This window comes from Narcine bancroftii, chromosome 3 (assembly GCF_036971445.1).
Source record: "Narcine bancroftii isolate sNarBan1 chromosome 3, sNarBan1.hap1, whole genome shotgun sequence".
Lineage (NCBI taxonomy): Eukaryota > Metazoa > Chordata > Chondrichthyes > Torpediniformes > Narcinidae > Narcine > Narcine bancroftii.
Window position 1 is genome coordinate 38,910,171 of NC_091471.1, and position 21,406 is coordinate 38,931,576.

The 21,406-nt window shown below is 40.3% G+C and overlaps 1 protein-coding gene across 5 annotated transcripts in view; it reads right to left on the reverse strand.

Annotated features, from left to right (window-relative positions):
• The window catches only part of dym (dymeclin), a 523,412-nt gene that overhangs the window by 300,307 nt on the left and 201,699 nt on the right, over positions 1-21,406 (reverse strand). For all 5 annotated transcript variants that reach the window (XR_011353340.1, XM_069923865.1, XM_069923863.1 and 2 more), the window contains exon 7: positions 5,964-6,089. Coding sequence is in view for 4 of the 5 variants with exons in the window: in XM_069923865.1 (XP_069779966.1) it covers positions 5,964-6,089 (126 nt within the window). In the remaining variant the exon portion in view is untranslated. The remainder of the gene's footprint in view (positions 1-5,963; positions 6,090-21,406) is intronic.

Sequence of the window (21,406 nt, forward strand, 5' to 3'; positions counted from 1 at the left end):
AAGAGCTGGGACTTTTGTCTTTGGAGCATAGAAGGATGAAAAGAGACTTAATCGAGGTCCACAAGATTATAAGAGGCACAGATAGGGTGGACAGCCAGTGCCTGTTTCTCTGGGCAGGAATAGCAAACATTAGAGGTCAAGAGTACAAAGTGAAGGGAGGGAAGTTTAGGGGAGACATCACGGGTACATTTTTTTTTTTTTTTTTTTTTTTTTTTTTACACAGAGGGTGGGTGCCAAGGGCGGTGGTGGAGGCTGAAACATTAGGAGCATTTAAGAGACTCTTAGACAGGTATATGGATGGAGGAAAAGTGGAGGGCTATGGGGTAGGAAAGGCTCAGTACCTTTTTTGGAAATATATGGGTCGGCACAACATCGAGGGCCAAAGGGCCTCTACTGTGCTGTAGTATTCTATGTTTAGTGTTCAAACTCACTTCAGAAGTTACAAAGCAATGAATGGTGTAGACAAAATGCAAAAAAAAATTGAAGAGGAGACATGAAAACAAGGAAGAGAAAAAAAGAAAATGACATTAAATTGAAATCTAAATGTAAATCACAAAATAAGCCAAGTCCAGAACTCCATTACATTAACCAAATGTTGATGTTCAGTTATCAATATTTAAATATTGACAGAATATTCAACAGTGCACAGAATCATGAGAAAACGCAAGTTCAAACAGATACAACTGAACTCCAGCAGGGGTCATTGGGTAGCAACGAAGAAGGAACTCCCTCATTTATCACCAAGCCATCTCCATCAACATTAAGTCTACTTGCAATGCTTCAATCACACTTTGTTCAGTAGAATATTTCAGGCCAATGTCAAGGGTTCACACGCAGTATCATAATAATGTGCTTTAATGTTGTCAATTATTTTTAGCAACAAAGAGCAATAATAAATTAACATAATGTATTGTGGAATTTCTTTGCAAATAAATTCTTGACTTTTTTTTCAAAAAAATAAATAAAATTGAATCTTTCCATTCAAATTCCACGTGTATTTCAATAATTTTATAGATGTATGATTACATTTATCTGTCATCACTACTTCTCATGGGATCTTGCATAAAGCACTCAAATGAAAATAAATACTGGTTCATTTTACTTGAAAATTGCAGGATCTTCATCACAAGTAGCAAAAAAAATGTTGATGCAATAGGAGTTACATAATCTTGTTGATTCCCATAGGTCAATTTAACAATGTAGCGGGAGGAATAAGGTTAGAATGCAAACATCCTCATACTGAATTAAGGACATTTAAGTTTCCTGCAGATAGTAACGAACATTGAATGGATAACAAGAACACCAGTGAATAAATAGACATCATTAAAAAAATAGAACATCTTGAATCAGAAAATTGTCATTCCAAATATCAAGTTTTACACAATGGACCGTGTCTATTGAGAAGGGAAGGAGGATATTGGCTACCTCTAATTGGTTCAGAAATATACTCACATACTTTTGTCAACATCATTATCTCAAGAAATACAGATGAAACTAGCACCACTTATTCTGATTATTATGGTACAAAAATGTAGGACTTAATCCAACTTAGATTTATAGAATAAATTTTCCTGCACAAACTTTCTTGCAAAAATATGCAACTTGTGATCTAAAACTAAGTACATACAAAAAAGAACTGTTTTATTCTTCAAAAAAAGATTACGCCACCTTTCTACATAGGCTACTATATAAATATTTATCTAGTTCCCTCCTGAATACTCAAATTCAATGATCAAGTAACGCAGTTCACATTTAGATTATTTGTAGGGTTTATTTTTTTCTGATCTCCCATCATACTGGATACTGCTGGGAGGAACAGCCTAACGGGGATGAGTCGTGGGGGTCAGGTCTCCAGCACAGGGGCTGCCCCTGAGGTTCCGGAGGGATAAGAAGAGGATACTTGTAGTTGGGGACTCATTAGTCAGAGGGACAGATAGAAGGTTTGTGGGACGAGATCGGGGATCCAGGTTGGTCTGTTGCCTCCCTGGTGCCAGGATCGAGTTCATAACATTCTGCAAGGGGAAGGAGAACAGCCAGAAGTCGTGGTCTATGTGGGGACCAATGACTTAGTTAGAAGTGGGGATGAGGTCCTGAAACAGGATTATGTGGTAGGAAATTAAAAAACAGGACCTCCAAGGTAGTAATCTCTGGATTGCTGCCGGTGCCATGCGCTAGTGAGGGTAGAAATAGGAGGATGTGGAGGATGAATGCGTGGCTAAAGAGATGGTGCAGGGGGCAAGGGATAAGATTTCTGGATCATTGGGATCTCTTCTGGGGAAGGTCGGACCTGTACAAAAGGGACGGACTCCACTTGAACTGGAGGTGGGACCAATGTGCTGGCAAGCAGATTTGCTAGAGCTGTGGGGGAAGGTTTAAACTAGGGGGGTGGGGAACAGAGTGTGAGAGTAGTGTCACGGGAGCATGGCCACCTAGATAGGAATAATAACGATAACAAAGGTAGGATGGAGATTAGGGTAAAAGGTAGAAAAGAGAATATATGTGAGGGTAATTCTCTGAAATGCATATATTTTAATGCAAGAAGCATAGTGAACAAGGTAGATGAGCTTAGAGTATGGACAGATACTTGGGGTCATGATATTGTGGCAATTAGTGAGACCTGGCTACAGGAGGGACAGGACTGGCAACTTAATATTCCAGGATACATTTGTTTTAGATGTGATAGATCAGGGGATAAAAAAAGGGGGAGGAGTTGCTCTGCTTGTTAAGGAGGGTGGTCTGGATGGATCATCCAGTGAGGCTGTTTGGGTGGAATTGAGGGGTGAAGGAGGCATGAGGGTGCTAATAGGGGTGTATTACAGACCACCAAATGGGCCAAGAAAATTAAAGGAACAAATTTGCAGGGAGATAACGTATATGTGTGAGAATCATAAGGTAGTGATCATGGGAGATTTTAACTTCCCTCACATTGATTGGGATACCCATACAGTTAGAGGGCTGGATGGGCTAGAGTTCGTTAAATGTGTTCAAGATTGTTTTCTAAATCAATTAGTAGAAGAACCGACTCGGGACGGTGTAATACTAGATCTCCTGTTAGGGAACGAGCTAGGTCAAGTATCGGACATTATTGTTGGAGAACAAATTAGGTCTAGTGATCATAACTCTGTTAGTTTTAGGGTAGTTTTAGGGAAGAGCAAGGAGGGGCCTAAAGTTGAGGTTCTGGATTGGAGAAGAGTAAATTTCAAAGGAATAAGATGGGATTTGGGGAGTACTGAGTGGGACAGGATATTTTCAGGTAAGGATGTAAATGAAAAATGGAGGATATTCAAAAGAGAAATTTTGAGGGTACAGAGTAGATATGTCCCAGTGAGGATCAAAGGAAAGGCTGGAAGTCATAGGGAGGCTTGGTTTTCGAGGAATATTGGAAATTTGGTTAGGAGAAAAAGGGAGGTGTACAAGAGGTATAAAGAGCAAGGAGCTGAGAATTTGAAGGAGGACTACAAGGAGTGTAAAAGGAATCTTAAGAAAGAAATTAGAAAGGCCAAAAAAAGGCACGAAGGGGCTTTGGCAGACAGAGTAAAAATAAATCCAAAAGGTTTCTATAGGTACATTAAAAGTAAAAGATTAGTGAGGGATAAAATTGGACCCCTTGTAGATAGCGAGGGTAGGCTGAGTGAGAAGTCTGAGGAAATGGGGGAAATTTTGAATAATTTCTTTGCCTTGGTATTCACTAGGGAAAAAAATATTGAACCAGTTAAAGTAAAGAAAAATAGTGGGGAGGTCATGAAGCATATAAGGATAACCGAGGAGGAAGTGATGGCTGTGTTGAAAAAGATAAAGGTAGATAAATCTCCGGGACCAGACAAAATATTCCCAAGGACACTCAGGGAGGCTTGTGGACAGATAGTGGGGCCATTAACAGAGATGTCACTGGCCGCATGGGTAGTGCCAAAGAATTGGAGGGTGGCGCATGTGGTTCTGCTGTTTAAGAAAGGGTCCAAATGTAAACCTGGGAATTATAGGCCCGTGAGTCTGACGTCTGTGGTGGGCAAGTTGATGGAAAGTGTTCTGAGGGATGGTATTTACAAATATTTGGAGGTACAGGGATTGATAGGAAGTAATCAGCATGGTTTTGTCAGGGGTAGATCATGCTTAATAAACCTGATTGAGTTTTTCGAGGGGGTTACAACAAAGGTTGATGAAGGGAAAGCTGTGGATGTTGTCTATTTAGACTTTAGTAAAGCTTTTGACAAAGTTCCCCACAGGAGGTTAGGAAAAAAGTTGGAGGCATTAGGTATAAATAAAGAGGTAGTGAAATGGATTCAGCAATGGTTGGATGGGAGGTGTCAGAGCGTAGTGTTAGAAAATTGTTTGTCTAATTGGAGGCCAGTGACTAGTGGAGTTCCTCAGGGATCGGTCCTGGGTCCACTATTAGTTGTTATATATATTAACGATCTGGAAGTAGGGGTGGAGAATTGGATAAGCAAGTTTGCGGATGATACAAAGATTGGTGGTGTTGTGGACAGTGAGGAAGTTTACCATAGATTAAAAGATGATTTAGGAAGGCTGGAGGTGTGGGCTGAGAAATGGCTGATGGAATTTAATACAGTTAAGTGTGAGGTGTCACATTTTGGAAAGGCAAATCTAAATAGGTCATATGCATTAAATGGTAGGCTATTGAGATGTGCAGAGCAACAAAGGGATTTAGGAGTTGTGGTAAATAGTACCATCAAGGCTGATACTCAGGTAGATGGTGTTGTGAAGAAGGCATTTGGAATGTTGGCCTTCATAAATCGGAGTATTGAATTCAAGAGTAGGGAGGTTATGATGAAATTGTACAAGGCATTGGTGAGGCCAAATTTGGAGTACTGTGTACAGTTTTGGTCACCAAATTATAGGAAAGATATAAACAAAATAGAGAGAGTGCAGAGAAGGTTCACGAGAATGTTGACAGGATTTCAAGGTTTGAGTTACAGAGAAAGGTTGTGCAGACTAGGGCTTTTTTCTCTGGAGCGTAGAAGATTGAGGGAGGACTTGATAGAGGTGCTTAAGATTTTAAAAGGGACAGACAGAGTAAATGTGGATAGGCTTTTTCAATTAAGAGTGGGGAAGATTCAAACTAGAGGGCATGGTTTAAGATTGAAGGGGGAAAATTATAAAGCGAACATGAGGGGAAATTTCTTTACGCAAAGGGTGGTAGGGATGTGGAATGAGCTTCCGGAAGACGTAGTCGAGGCGGGATTATTGATTACATTTAAGGATAGACTGTATAGTTACATGGAGAGGAGAGGACTGGAGGGGTATGGACCGGGTGCTGGTCAGTGGGATAGGAGGGTGGGGATTGTTACAGCATGGACTAGTAGGGCCGAACTGGCCTGTTCTGTGCTGTAGGTGGTTATATGGTTATATTCTTTTAGTGATAATCATAATGTCACGACCACTGTTATCAAGTCGATGGTCAGAGATATTGTTTCTTATAATATGATGCTCTGGAAACATTTTTAAATGGTTACTTTAAACCAATCTCCTCCAGATACTGCCTCATCCACCAGACTTTGTCCTGATTTTCTGCTTTTATCTTAGATTTCTAGTATCCTTGGCATTTTTGTTTTGTATTTCAATTTCCCAAGCCTTTCATCATAACAATTATCTCACTTCCTATCATTATTTTCCATGGTTAAAACTGATTATTATAAGCAGATAAGCTTGACCCTCCACAGTCTTGAACAGATTCATAGGCTTGTCCACAATTTGCAATTGGTTTTCTAAAAACTAAAAAATAATTTGGCCTTTTTATATGCAATCCTGAGCATTTATATTTTTCTCATTAATTTGAAAAGTTTGTGCACCAAAGAGAAGTTTGTGCTTCTCAGAAAGTATGCTCTCTGTACACATGGTTTCCTTTAATCTCCTCCAACAGATTTCAAGATCAGGGAGGAGAAGTTACTGTTTACATGCATTTCTCTTAAAGTAAACCAAATAACAATTGAATAAAATTAACTTACCATTGTCCTTGCATTAAATACTTGTATATTACACTCTCTCGAATGATCTCTTTCTGGAAGAGTTGGCAAGACAGTAGGACTAAAAGTGTAGTGACAGACTCGAGAAGAATGCTATATGTAATATCTCTGCAAGTAAAAATCAAAACAATTAAAATTAACATGTTGCCTTGAACAGCTTGCTGCAAGTGAATTTTCATAATCCATCAAAATACATAATAGATTAAACCAATAGCTTTCTAATACTTCAAATGAATAAGCATTAATTGTATTATTTAGACCAAGGCAATCAGGAGACACATTCCACTGTGCAATATTCAGGACATCCAGCTGCAAGAGGAATGTAATTGGCTTCAGCCAATCCAAGAGAAATTAAGGAAACATTGCAATACAAATCAATGCGGTAATTAAAATTGTAGTCATCAAATCTGGCTGTGCAACTTTATCATCATTGCCTGTGTGACACATCCCAGGAGAATTTACTTTTCCCTTTGCTTAATTAACAACCAAACTAGTATTTTTAATCCATCGAATCACTTTTTTTCATTGTGGTCCAATTCGGGATTCATCTATTCAATTTCCTTATTCTTAGCAAAAATAGGTTATAGGTTTTAAATAATAATGCTGTGTTTTCATCTTATACAAATCACCTGATCACACTCTTGACCTCTTAATTTCCCCTTTAGTTTTTAATTGCTTCCTCATAGCACCCTTCAATTTTAATAATTTTCTCAACACTTTATTTATGCATGATATCCAATAATAAGTACCAATTTAATTTTGAACTAGAGTACATTTATTCTGTATATTTACCACCAGTTTACTAAAAAAGAGTGAAATATTAACATCACTAACGTAAATCAGAAAAAGTAAAGAAGCCTTAGAGATTCAGCTTTGATGTAATCAGTAGAGAATATCAAGTGTCCACATAATTAAGAAACATTGCCATCAGAGTGCAGCAGCAATTATCCAGGATCCACATCACCCAGGACATGCTCTGTTCACACTTCTATCATCAGGAAGGAGGTACAGGTGCCACAGGACTTGTTCCTCAGTGTCACAAACTAAGTGGTAAATTGGATGAGTAAATATGCGGTCAATACCAAAATAGGGGGAGTTGTGGATAGTGAGGATAGATTTCGTGGACTGCAGAAGGATTTGGTCTGCTTAGAAGAGTGGGCTGAAAGGAGGCAGATGAAGTTTAGTGTAGATAAGTGTGAAATGCTTCATTTTGGGAAGAATAATCAAAACAGGACGTATGCAGTGAAAGGGAGGGCATTGAGGAATGCAGAGGAACAGAGAAATCTTGGAATAATGGTTCATCTTCATTTATTTTCTAAAATAATGGAACATAATTTATATAAATTTTCCAAATTATTATCTATACGTATACCTACATATTTAATCCTATCAGTCCACTTAAAATGAACGTCTTTTTGACATTTTGAATAAACACCCTGTCCTAATTCCATTACCTCACTTTTATCCCAATTTATTTTATATCCTGAAACCCTTACATAATCTATCTAACTGTTTATAAAGTCTAGGTAATGATAATTGTGGTTGAGTTAAATATACTAAAACATCATCTGCAAATAAACTAATCTTATGTTCGGTTTGATTTACTACAAACCCTTTCAATTGCTGATCCATACAAATCCTTTGTACAGGAGGTTCTATGGTCAAAGCAAACAGAGCTGGAGAGAAGGGCATCCCTGCCTATTTGCCCATTAATCCCAATAGTATTAAAACTCATAACCTTAATCGTTTTATTAATTTTCCTTATTTATACAATTCTTTTTCATCACTCCTATCCAGGAAGAATTCCCACAGAATAATTTGGTCCTGAACACTATCATCTGCAATCCAAAAACATATGGAATATATGCTGAACATGATATTATTAGACCTTTGAACTCCGATTGGAGTAGATGTAACTGTTAAGTTCTTTACAGATTACAGGGAGGTTAAATCTGTAACTAAAACAGATGCTTCCCCTGTTCCAAGAATTGATAAATGTACTGATAAAATTGAGAAAGCTAAATTTCTTATGAAGGTGGATTTCTGAATTTCCTATTCCCAATGGCAAGAAAGCAGTGAGAATGCTCTAGGAATGGCAGGGTATTCTTTAACCAATCTTTTGAAGAAAGGGGAGAAATTTGTGTGGATGAAAGTTTGTCAGAGATCTTTAGAAAACTTCAAGGAGATGCTATGCCATTACCCTGTTTTAAAATCTCCTGATTTTAACACACCATTTTCTTCAGCAGTTAATGCCAGTGAGGGGGCAGCAGGTACAGTTTTGTTACAAAAACATGATGAAATTAACCATCCAGTTGCCTACTTTTCAAAAAAATTCTATGTTCATCAAAGGAACTATTCCACTATTGAGGAGGAAATGTTGTCTATAATATTTGCTCTGAAGAATTTTAATGTATATTTTGGTACCACTACCACTCATGAATTAATTGTGATATTTACTGACAACAATCCTCTGGTGTTTTTAAATAAAATAAAGAATACAAACAGAAGATTGTTAAATTGGAGTGTAATATTGCAAGAATATAATCTGCAAATTAATCAGAACAAGTAGATTGTTCTGTCAAGATGTTAAATTGATCATGTATAGAAACATATACTCTCAAAATTGGGTTACATTTTTATTACATGTTATATATTGTGTATTCTTATCACTTCAGTGATCGTAAAGTCAGTTTGGTTAAAATTCCATTGAAGGGGAAAGTGTGACGGAATATGATATATTTTATATGGTATAATTTTATTTTTTTATATATAAAATATAGATGTGTTTTAAAGGTGATAAATTGGGGTGGGTTTTTTTAGTGTAGGTCACAGATAAATACAAACACTTCAAAACAGATCTCATTTAAAATTCAAGAGTTTGGATCAAGCCAGACAGTTCAGGTTCTGAGTGCCTTTGCAAAAACTTTGAAGAATGCCTATAGAGACTTCACAAGTAGGTGTTATTTGGACATGCTGACTGGAACATGACAAGCTGGCTAGCTTGTGAAAAAACCCCATTTTCAAGATGGGTTGTGAGTTCTTAGTTCAGCCTGTTCAAAGCTCATGTGGTCTATACAAGAGGATATGGCTGGCTGTATGTTTCATTTGAAATAAGGGAAACAAAAAGGAACTCTGTGGTGACCTTGAGGAAAAAGGTTATCATCTGGAAAACCCTGAAGGGGTAAGTTTCTTCGGCAAGACACTGAAGTGACTGATCGGAAGGAATCAGTTGTGTGTCCAACGAGCAACAAATCTCTCTCTGAAAACCAACAATAACTGTCGTAAGTGGTAACCATGTACCTTACAAGCACCAAAGCCTGGTGAAGATTCATAAATGTTAAATTCTGTGCACAGTATAAGAATTGCCTGATACTGGTGAACTTGGAGGAGTGAGAAGTGAGATTGGACTGTGAATCAAAGAACTTTTCTGAACTTTCACACACATTACGTGCACTTAGAATTAGAAGGGGGTTAAATTAGTTAAAGTTAATAGTAATAAGTTAGAGTTTGATCCTCTTTCCATGTTTAAAGATAATTAAAAGTAATTTTTATTTAAGTACCATTTGTCTTGTTGAATTTCTATTGTAGCTGGGCTTTGGGGGCCTCTGGGCCCGTCACAGCCCCGCATCACCCCGCTAGGATTAATTAAAGAAAAAAGGAGGGGTGAATGTGGTGCAACACATTACTGCGAGCCTGTCCGGGTACGTCCTCAGTGGGCTGGGCAGCCAGGCCTGCCTTCTCTAGCTGTAGCCCCTCCCCATAGGATCCTCTAATAAAGGCTGGTCTCCTCCCTCATACCTGCCTTGGGCATGAGCCAGCAGCATGTCAAGGCATGTCTGGGTCTTCTGATTAATAAAGGCTTTGACTGTTTGCTTTGTTTCTGTGGGTGATCATTGATCGCGCTACAGTGGTCTTACTTATTTAAAAGCCACTTATGTTGTATCTCCTGTGAATAGGATTATACAAGTCCTATCATTCCAGGACGTCAAGTTTTCTGTCTTTTGTCTTCAGTTTTCTTCCACGATGAGACTGCACTCTTTATTTTCCAAAGAGCAGTCGGAAAGTGGGCTTCCCTTTTGAAATCCACTTATTTTCTGTATTCCTCTTTTATTAGGAGAAACACCTAACAGTGGCTATTCTGGTTACAGTAATTCAATCCTATCTTTCACAAGGTTCCAATTGTTGTGTGTGTGTGTCACAGAGTTAACTTATGAAACTGATTCAAAATGTCTGCATTTGATATTTCTCCACACCTCTCATGTCACATGGTATGTGACATCATCTCTGTCTTTGAAGTTCATCATGTCTTTTCACACGGATGTGAAATAAGTATCTAGATCCACTTTATGTCTCCATGATGTCTGTCCACATGAAATGGCTGTGCGTTTACACAGGTGCTTCTGAGATAACACCTACTGTTTTCAATATCTCAAGAATCTTTCATCTCTTTGCTTCAAAATTCAATCAACAGCCATTCTATCTCTGCAAATTGGCTTCTTGTGCTCAATAGCGTTTAAAATGCAAATGCATGAAGCCAAATAACAGCAGCAAAGAACCATGTGTGTTTGTGGAATGTAAATGAGCCCTGTCCACCTAAAATTAACTTATACTAAAATATATATAAATATATGAAATATAGTTTTAACATTAACCTAAATATTAATATTAACACAACTCCATTACACTCAGGAATAGTTGCTACCCTTCAACCACCAGACTCCAGAACAACAGACTCATTTAAGAATTCATACCTTGTACAAGGACTGCCTAAAGAAATCTCTTGGTGCCTGCCACATTGACCACCGCCAGTGGGCTGATAACGCCTCAAACCGTGCATCTTGGCGCCTCACAGTTTGGCAGGCAGCAGCCTCCTTTGAAGAAGACCGCAGAGCCCACCTCACTGACAAAAGGCAAAGGAGGAAAAACCCAACACCCAACCCCAACCAACCAATTTTCCCTTGCAACCGCTGCAATCGTGTCTGCCTGTCCCGCATCGGACTGGTCAGCCACAAACGAGCCTGCAGCTGACGTGGACTTTTTACCCCCTCCATAAATCTTCGTCCGCGAAGCCAAGCCAAAGAAAGAAAGAATAAAACACACACACACACACACACACACACACACACACACACACACACACACACACACACACACACACACACACACCTTGTATATTTGGGTCATGAAACCCCCCAAAAAAAACTCTCAAAAAATGGAGGTCAACTTATACTCCGGATATACTTTTGAGACCTTAAATTCAGCTCAAAAACCAATCCATGCTGATCCAGTGTATAAGTTGACCCTTGAAAAACCAATTTGGCGTATTAGTGGACCTTTGAGAAACAAAAGAAAATTCGACTTGGAAAGGTTTTCATTGAGATTTTTATTGAAAACAACAACAACCCTTCAAAATTGTTATCGTTGTCTGAAAACAACAGCACATTTAGAACCCTTCAAAATCACTCCCACTATCATTGCCTGAAACAAAGATGGCAGCAAGCACATCCATACTCTCACTGTTTAAACAGTCATATGGGTTCTAGTATGTATCTGAAGAGGTGGTTTCAGCTTCATCGTCAGTGTCCCATAATAAATAATTTTCCATGCTATCAATTGCACAGGAGATACCACACTTTTTAAATGATTTTATCACAGTCTCTACTTTAACTTAATCCCATGCCTTGAGCACGAAGTTATACAGCATATCAAGTGATGCAGCACACATTGCCCCGCCCTTTGTAAACTACTTTTCTGCACTTCACATCCATATGTTCCATTCCTCATGCATATGGTCTTTCAATGGCTTGTTCAGGCAGACATTCAGAGGTTGCAATATAGACATCAAACCACCCGGGATAACAGCCATGTAACTATTATACAGTACTAATTTACTTTTAATCTTCTCAATTAAGTGGCTACAAAGCATATCCCAGACCAGCAAACTTCGTTCTTCGCGTAAACCACCTGGCCGCCTGTTCCACACATTGTCTATCTGTAGTTTTACACCATTTTCATCCATCCATCCTTTCTCATGAAAATGTACAAAAATGCCTGCAGGGAATTACATTTTCAGTTTAATTTTGCGTTTGAAGATTACTATGGGTCTTAACTTTGTCATGTTAGCCATGCACGATAACACCATGATAAACCTGGTCCTTTCATGGCCTGTACTTCTGGTTTGCACAGTTTTCACACCTTGCCATTCCATTGCTCTATTGCCTATCATGTTGAAATTCATGAGGGTTTCATCCGTGCTTCTGATATTTGCCAATGTAAACTGGTGTTTCTGCCGGTTCCGTATAATAAACTGGTGAAAACTTACAACTTTATATCAAGATCTTCTGGCAATTTTTATTTTTTGGCATAATACCAGATTTTTCCTGTTCATGAAACGATTGCACCAGCCGACTGTAGCCTCAACATCATCACTGAGGTCTTGGTGCAACTTGGCCTACTGTAGTGCAAATGTTCTTATTTTATTTCAGGTGACTATGTAGCAATCTTGCCTTTGTTAGCATACCCATTCTGCAACGTGATTTTCCAACTCTGGCCAATGAGTGATTCCCTTTCTCAAACGTCATTGCCTTTTTGGTATTTTTTTTAAAGTATTTTCTTTCTTCCTCCAATCTCTTATCAACTTCTCATGCACATCAAATTTTCTTGCAGCAGCTCACTTGTTGGTTTTCTTGGCCATTTCTACCACTTTCAACTTAAAGCTTGCTTCATATTTTCATCCCATGCTGCGTTGTGTCAATGGACCCATCATGATAGCAATAATCTCCAGCCAACGTCCAGATCAATCCGAGCAATCTATGAGGGTCGACCTATATGCAGGTCAATGGCCCATCTTAGGCATCGTGAACTTTGGGAGTTGACTTATACGCAGGTCAATGGAGCACCTCAGGCAGCCAGAAAATGGGGGTCGACTTATACACCGTATATACCATAAAGCCCTTAATATGAAGGCTGAAAAAGGTGGGGTCAACTTCTACATCGGTCGACTTATATACTGAAAAAATGCAAACACACACACACACACACACACACACACACACACACACACACTTCTGTATTTGCAGTTCATTTACATTTCTTTATTTTGTTTACGTGCTTTCTTTGAGTTGTTACCAAAAATTAGAAATTCTGCCTAGCCTGCAGAAAAAATATTTCAGGGTTATATATGATAGCACGTATGTACTCTGACAATAAGTTTGAATGTTGAAGCTAATTTAAATTGAATTTTTATTGATCACTGGATTCTTCCAGAGCCTCCAAAGTTCTCGTGCCAAGAGTTTTCGGTTACCGCAGCGCTGTTATAGCGCCAGCGTTTGGGACCAGGGTTTGAATCTCATGCTGTTTGTAAGATGTTCGTATGTTCGCCCCGTGTCTGCATGGGCTTCCTCAAGGTGCTCCAGTTCCTCCCACCATTCAAAACATACTGGGCTTGTGGGCCAAAATGGCCTGTTACCATACTGTATGTCTAAATTTAAAATTACATTTTTTATTTTTAAAGTTTAATTTAAAATTTAAATTTAAAAGATCCATAAAACGGATGTGGACCACAGCAATCAAACTGTGGTCCAACAACCCTGTCAACAATGCATGAAGCAGTTCATAAATCAGAGATTTCATTGTTTCCAGTTTCAAAGGTTAACCTGAAGAAATATTTAGGAAACTGCATAATTCTGTCAATGGAGAAATTCTAAATAAATAAATTCAAACATCACACAGGAACCAGGCTTTACAGCTATCCTTCCTGAAGACCAATTAATGGAGTAAATGGTAAACCAAGTTGAAGCAAGGGATTTGGTTGTCTCCAAGTTCTAAACATCAAATAATAAGTGATAAGAAACAGGAAATTATGCCTGTTTAAAGAGAGAAAAGGCTTTCCTCTGTTGGTAGTACATTTAAGGCTGTCACTATAGTGATTGAAGACAAAATGCTCAAAATAATTTAATTATTAGCAATACATAAAATTGATGGAGAAGCTCACCAGGTTGCGCAGCACCCAAAGGATGTAAAAGGCAATCAATGTTTCGGGCCTGAGCCCTTCATCAGGAATCTGGTAAAATAGGTCTGGGAGGGAGGAAGGGGAAAGGGGAGCAGCACATACTCACAGGTAGGAGGTAATAGGTGGATACAGGTAGAAGCTTAGAAGAGAAAGAAGCTAAGGCAATGGGAAGAGGGGTAAGAGGGTAGCTCTTAGATAGGAATAGGAAGAAAGGAGCTGGAGGAAAGGTGACAAAAGTGGTGAGGGGAAGAAAGAAACTGGGAGAGGGTGTTAACTGAAATTGGAAGATTATATTGATACTGTCTGGTTGGAGACTGCTAAGACAGAAGATAAGGCAATTGCTCCTCTAATATGCACTTGGCCTCAATTTGGCAGTACATGTAGCCATGCACAGACATCTCAGTGTGGCAATGTTGTGTGGATTAAAATGCTTGGTTAATGAGAGATCTTTTCTATTGCAGCAGACAGACCGAAAGTGCTAAAAAAAAATCAATCTCCCAGTCTTCATCCAGTCTCTCTGATGTCGAGGAGGCCACATCATGAGCACCAGATGCAGAAAATGATCCCTGCAGATTCATAACAGTGGTGTTGCTTCACTTGGAAGGATTGTTTGGGCCCCCAAATAATAGTAAAGGAGGAGGTGCAAGTGCAAGTGTATAGCACCTCTTGCAGTCACAGGAGTAAGTAATAAGGGGTGGGGTGGAGGAGAAGAGGGAGAGGATGAATAGATGAAGGAGTCAAAGGAGAAAGTGTAAAGGGGAGAGCAAGATACTGTATGTCCAGTTATGGAATCATAATGTAGGTGGCTGAAATTGCAAAGAATGATATGTTGGATGTGGAGTCTGGTGGGGTGGGAGGTAAGGACAAGGGGAACCCTGACCTCATTATGTCCAGGGGAGGGGGGTTGGGGGGGGGGAGGGGTGGTAGGAGTATGGGAAATAGAGGAAATGTGGGTGAGAGCTGAAATAATGGCAGTAGAGGGGAAGCCACAATTTCAGAAGGTCAACATTCAGTTGTCCTGGAATGGAAGGTCCCACATTGGAAGTAGATGTGGCGGAGACAGAGGAATTGAGAGAAAGGAATAGAAACCTGCAGGAGACAGGGTGAAAAGAGGTATAGTTGAGGTAACTGTGGGAGTTAGTGGGTTTGTAAAAGAAGCTAGTAGATATTTTGTCTTCTGAGATGTAGACAGAGAGTTCAAGAAAGGGTGAATGTTGCCAGAGGTGGATGACGGGCATTGAGGTCAGGGTTAATCATTAAAATACAACTTCCTCCATAATGTTTGGAACAAATACTCTTTTTTTTCCTTTATTTGTCCATGTGCTCCACAGTTTTAAATTTGTAATCAAACAATTCACATTTAATTAAAGTGCACGTTCCAGATTTTATTCAAGGATTGGCCATGTAGAAATTACAGGACTTTTTATACATAGTCCACTCATTTCAGGGTACCAAAATGTTTAGGACATTTTGCTTCACAGGTGTTTGTTAGCATTCAAGAATGTTTAATTGCTTTATTGAAGCAGATACAAGAGAGCTAGGCTTGCTTCAAAACTTTTGATCGCCATTAGAGTCTGTAGTTGCCATTTTTCTACATGAGGACAAGAGTAGTCCCAATGAAAGTCAAAGAAGCCATTATGAAGCTGAAAAACAAGAATAAAACAGTAAGAGACATCATCTAAACTTTAGAATGACCAAAATCGACTGTTTGGAAGATCAGTAAGAAGAAGAAGAAGCATACTGCCGGGCTCAGTAATCTCAAAGGGACTGGTATTCCAGGGAAGATCTCCACTGCTGATGACGAGAATTTTCATCATAATGAAAAATCCCCAAACGAACATCTTCAGGAGGCAGATGTGGATGTCTCAATGACTACTGTTAGCAGGAGACTTCATGAACAGAAATACAGAGCCTAGACTGCAAGATGCAAACCATGGGAAAGGTGGTTACTTTGGATCTTAAGCAGTTCTTTACACTTTGCTCTTACTAGCATTCTCATTACAGGGTAATCTTGGTCTCATCTGTCCACAAGACCTTTTTCCAGAATTCTCCAGGTTCTTTTAAATACGTATTGGCAAACTGTAATCCGGCCTTCCTTTCTGTGTTTGCATCTTGCAGTGTAGTCTCTGTATTTCTGTTCATGAAGTCTTCTGCGAACAGTAGTTATTGACATATTCACACCTGCTTTATAAAGAGTGTTTCTGAGCTGTTGGACATACGTTTGGCGATTTTTCTTCATTAGGATGAGAATCTGCAATGGAGGCCTTCCTGGGAATACCAATCCCTTTACGATTCCTAAGCTCACCTTTTTTTCTTTCTTCTTTCTTTTTAATGATGTTCCAAAATGTTGATTTTGGTAATCCTAAGGTTTTGGCAATGACTCTTATTGTTTTATTCTTGCTTTTCAGCCTCATAATGGGTTCTTTGAATTTAATTTGGAAAATTCTGGTCCTCATGTTGAAAAATGGCTACTACAGACTCCAAAGGCGATCAAAAGCTTTGAAGCAAATCTGACTCTCTTCTACCTGCACCAATGACACAATTTAACATACCTGAGTACTCACAAACACCTGTGAAGCCAAATATCCCAAACATTATGATGCCCTGAAATGAGGGGACTATGTATAAAAAGTGCTGTAATTTCCATATGGTCAATCTAAAATGCATATAAAATAACCTTGAATAAAATCTGGAATGAACACTTTAAGTACATGTGAATTGTTTGATTATAAATGTAAAATTGTGAAACACAGAGGAAAGTAAAGGAAAAAAGTGTCTTTATCCCAAACATTATGGAGCGCACTGTATATTTAATTGGAAAGGATATTTTAAGAAAGGGAAACATTGTCAAATTATAAATTTGGTGCAGGTCCATTTACACCAACAGTTGGTACCAATGTGAAAATGAGCTTCATAGTACTGAGTCAGGAATCAAAATTGTTACAAAGTTAATTAATCTTACTAGAAGCCATTTAGCTGCTATAAATGGCCACAGCATTCATAGGCCCAAACACTAATCTGCAAAGAAGACTGAGAAAAGCACTCAGAACTATTCCAATCCAGCACACAGCCAAAAAAAAACAACAACCAGTATTCACAGCCTGGTCCCTGATAAACAGGATCAGGGTGGGAGGTTAAAAAACTGAAGAGATGCTCAGACTGGGCAGCATGGATATTAATTTTTGGGTGAATCTTACTCGGTTTCCATCTATCTTATCTAATCCCTCATAATTCTGTATTCTTCAGTCAGTTCCATCATGCTCCTCCACATCAAACCAAGTCTTCCTAGCCCATCCTGCCTCTTTTCATGGTTAAACAGTCCATGGCAATGTTCTGGTGAATATTCTTTGCACATCTCAAGTACAAACACATTCTTCAGATGGTTTGCACAAGTTCCAGCCTAACCAATGCTTTTTATAATTATACTATAATCTCCCTACATTATACCAAGGCACAGTTAATAAAAGCAAATATCTTGAATGGCTTCATAAATAATTTTTCTGCTTGTACAAGCTAAATCATTGATTTTTTTATATCAAGGCACTCTATTCCTCAATTCACCCGAGTAACCAAACTTATCTGAGTGAAGCATGAAAGTCTGTAGATTCTGTGATTGTAAAAACACACACCGAAATGCTGGAGGAACAGAGCCAATCTTTCAATGTCATAGGAGACAAAGATACATGGCCAAAGTTTTGGGCCTGAGACCTTCTTCAAGGAATAAGCAGAATGAGCATAAAAAAAACAGGAAATCTCAGAATTCAGCTGGGGGAGGAGTCCAGAACAACAAAAGGTGTTAAATGGATATGATAAGGGAGAGGTGAGAATTGATCATGTCTGTGCAGAATGAGACAGCAAAGAGGCAGAGAGACAGAGCTGGGGTAAGGTGATGAGGGAAGAAGTGAGGGGGGAGGGTGTTTAATGAAAGTCAAAGAAGTCGATATTAATGCCATCTGGTTGTAGGGTGCAGTCGGAAAATGAGGTGTTGTTCCTCCAATTTTTGGGTGGTCTCAGTCTGGCACTGCATGAGACCATGGACAGACACATCAGCAAGGGAATGGGATGAGACAATGAAATGAGTGGCCACTGGGAGATCCACACTATAGCAGTGGACAGAGGTGAGGTGCTCAACAAACTGATCCCCCAGTCTGTGCCTGGTCTCTCCCATGTAGAGGAGACCATAACAGGAGCACTAGATGCAGAAGATGATTCCTGCAGATTCACAAATGGAGTGTTGCTCACTTGGAAGAACTGTTTGGAGCTCCAAATGGTGGTGAGGGAGGAGGTGTTGGCGCAAGTAGAGCATCTCCTACGGTCACAAGGGGACAATTGATGAGGAGGAAGGAGTGGACAAGGGACTCATGGAGGGAGCGGTCCCTGGTAAAGGCGGAGAGGAGAGGAGAGGGGAATATGTGTCTAGTGGTGGAATCACGCAATAGGTGGTGAAAATGGCAGAGAAGGATTTGTTGGATGAGGAGGCTGGTGAGGTGGTAGGTGAGGACAAGAGGAATCCTGTCCTTGTTGCACATTAGAGTGGAGAGGGCCAGGGCAAATGTGCAGGTAATGAAGGATATGCAGGTGAGGGCCAAGTTCATGGTGGTAGGGGGAAAGCCACGTAGTTTGAAAGAGGAGGAGAGGGGATTTGATAAGAGGTATTTAAGATTATGAGGTGGATAGATGGTTGATGTGGATAGGCTTTTTCCATTGAGAGTAGGAGAGACTGAAACAAGAGGTTAAGAGTTAAGGGGAAAAAGTTTAGAAGTACCATGAGGGGAACTTCTTTACTCAGAGAGTGGTGGCAGTGTGGAATGAGAAGGGCCAAAATGGCCTATTTCCATGCAGTAATTGTTATATGGTTATATGCAAGTCCTTGTCCTGGGTGCAGATGCAACAGAGATGGAGGAATTGAGAGAATGGAATGGAATTCTTACAGGAGACAGGGTAGAGGTGCAGTCGAGGTAGCTGTGGAAGTTGGTTGAGATTTTATCTCCCGCAATGGAAACAAAAAGATCAAGGAAAGAGAGAGTGTTGCTAGACTTGGACCAAGTGAATTTGAAGTCAAGGTAGAAGTTGGCCGGAAAGTTGATGAAGTTAACTACCTCATCATGGGTGCATGAAGCAGCACCAACCTAGTCGTCGATGTTGCAGAGGAAGAGTTGAGGGGCCATGCATGAGTAGGGTACACCATGCCAAGAAAAACCCAGGAATAGCTAGGGCCCATGCAGGTACCCATAGCTACCCTTTTCAGCTGGAGAAAGTGGGATAAGTCAAAAGAGAAATTATTGAGGCTGGGGACAAGTTCTGCCAGCCAGAGGAGGGTGGTGCTGGTGGAGGGGAATGGTTTATCCAGAAAGAAATGAAGGGCTATGAGGCTTTCAGTATGGGAGATGGAGGTGTATAGGGATTGGATGTCCATGCAAACATAAGGCAATTGAGTTCAGGGAACTGGAAGTTGTTAAAGTGATGTGAAGTGTCTTAGACGTAGGTGGGGAATGACTGGACCGGGGGCTGACAAGACAAGGTCGAGGTAAGCAGGGACCGATTCAGTGGGGCAGGAACATACAGAGACAATAGCTCTGCTGGGATAATTGGGTTTGTGGATCTTAGGTAGGAGGTGCAGTGTTGGGAAACAATAAGGTTGGAGGCCATGCCAGGGAGGTGATAGGAAGTGATAAGTTCAGAGATGAAGCACAATACAATGGTTTGATGAGTTTTAGTGGGGTCCTATTAGAGGGGTAAATAAGAGGAGGTGTCTGAGAGTTGTCGTCTGGCTTCGGCCAACTAGAGCTCAGTGTGCCAGACCACAACAGCTTCATCCTTGTCTTCAGGTTTGATGATGAGGTTTGGATAAGTGCGGAGAGAGCGGAGGGTAAGGTGTTTCAAGGGGGTGAGATTGGAATGTGTGAGGGGAGTAGTGAAATCGATACGGATGACGTCACAGCAGCAGCTGGAAGAAGCAGGGAGAAGTCTAGACAACAAGGTATCCAAGAGGAGGAAGAAGATTTAAAGCAGGAACAGGGATCTGTAGAGGGGGTGAAGAATCATGGATGTGGAAGTAGGCATGGAGATGAAGCTGACAGTTCAGCATCATGGTGTTCATTGAACTCATTGAGGTGTGGGCAAAGGGGAATGAAGGTGAGGCCTCCACTGAGGACAGCCTTCAGTCTCAGAGAGGGGCAGATCGGAGGGGATGGTGAAGACAAGGCATAGGTTGGGGAAAGTTCAGTGGGGTGGAAGGTCTCGGGAGGGGAGGAGGATGGGATGGATCTGGAGGTGGAGGGCAGGAAGGATCTGCAGTATCTCTATTACCCCTTACTGAACTACTGAAAGGATCCGATAAGTCCGTGTCCAAAAGATAATTAACTTTGGGAGATGACTCATAAAGCAATTCAAACAACCAATACCATATTTTTCAACATTCATATAATGTACCGTGTCTGTATTCATCACCCCTGCCCCAAAACATCTAATCATACAAATTATATAAATATTAGTGCGGCTTACAACCCCCACCGAAACCTAACAAAAAACAACCTAACTCACTAAATAACAAAGGTAGAAGAATGCAATGTTGTGTCCGGTGAACAATAAAAAGAATGTTGACTTCATGATGTACTGAAAGAAACGAGAGAGTGTATTCTTTATTTGTTTGTAAGCTGTGGTGAATCAGTGCTGTTACAGATCCAACGGAGGGAGGGGAGGGTTGGGAAAGTCAGAGGGTAGAGGGAGAGAACTCCATGCGCTCCCCAAGCCAAGGTAGGAGTTCGCGTTGGAGACTGTCCTGTACGTTGCAGGGGCCGAGGTGAAAATCCACATCTGAAGCTCGGTTCTGTAGGCTGCCAAGTTCAGGGTGAAAGTTCATGCCGGAGGCTCGATCCTATAGGTCGCTGGAGCCAAGACAGAGACTCAGTTCTGGGGCCCTGTCCTGTGGGCTGTTGGGTTCAGGGTGCAAGTTCATGTCAGAGGCACGTAGGTCACCAAGGCCAAGGTGGAGACCTGTGTCAGGAGCTCCATCCTGTAAACAGCCAGAGCCAGAGTGGAGATCCATATGGGAGGTCACCGAGAACCCTGCCACCACTTCTTCCCCTGTCGCCTTCCCACAGCTCTGTCTCTCTCCCTTTTCCCTGTCTCCTTCCGCACAGATCTGATCAATTCTCACCTCCCCTTATCATATCCAATTAATACCTTTCATTGATCTGAACTCCTCCCCCAACCAGCACTGGCTGTATTTTGAGATTTCCTGGTTTTTTTTTGCTTATTCCTTGCAGAAGGGTTCATGCCCGAAATGTCACCAATATATCTTTGCTTTTTATGACGCTGAAAGACTGGCTGAGTTCCTCCAACAGTTCGGTGTGTTTTTATTCTTTTATCTCTCTTTGACTTCTGTGCACACAGTAAATACACAAATTTGAGA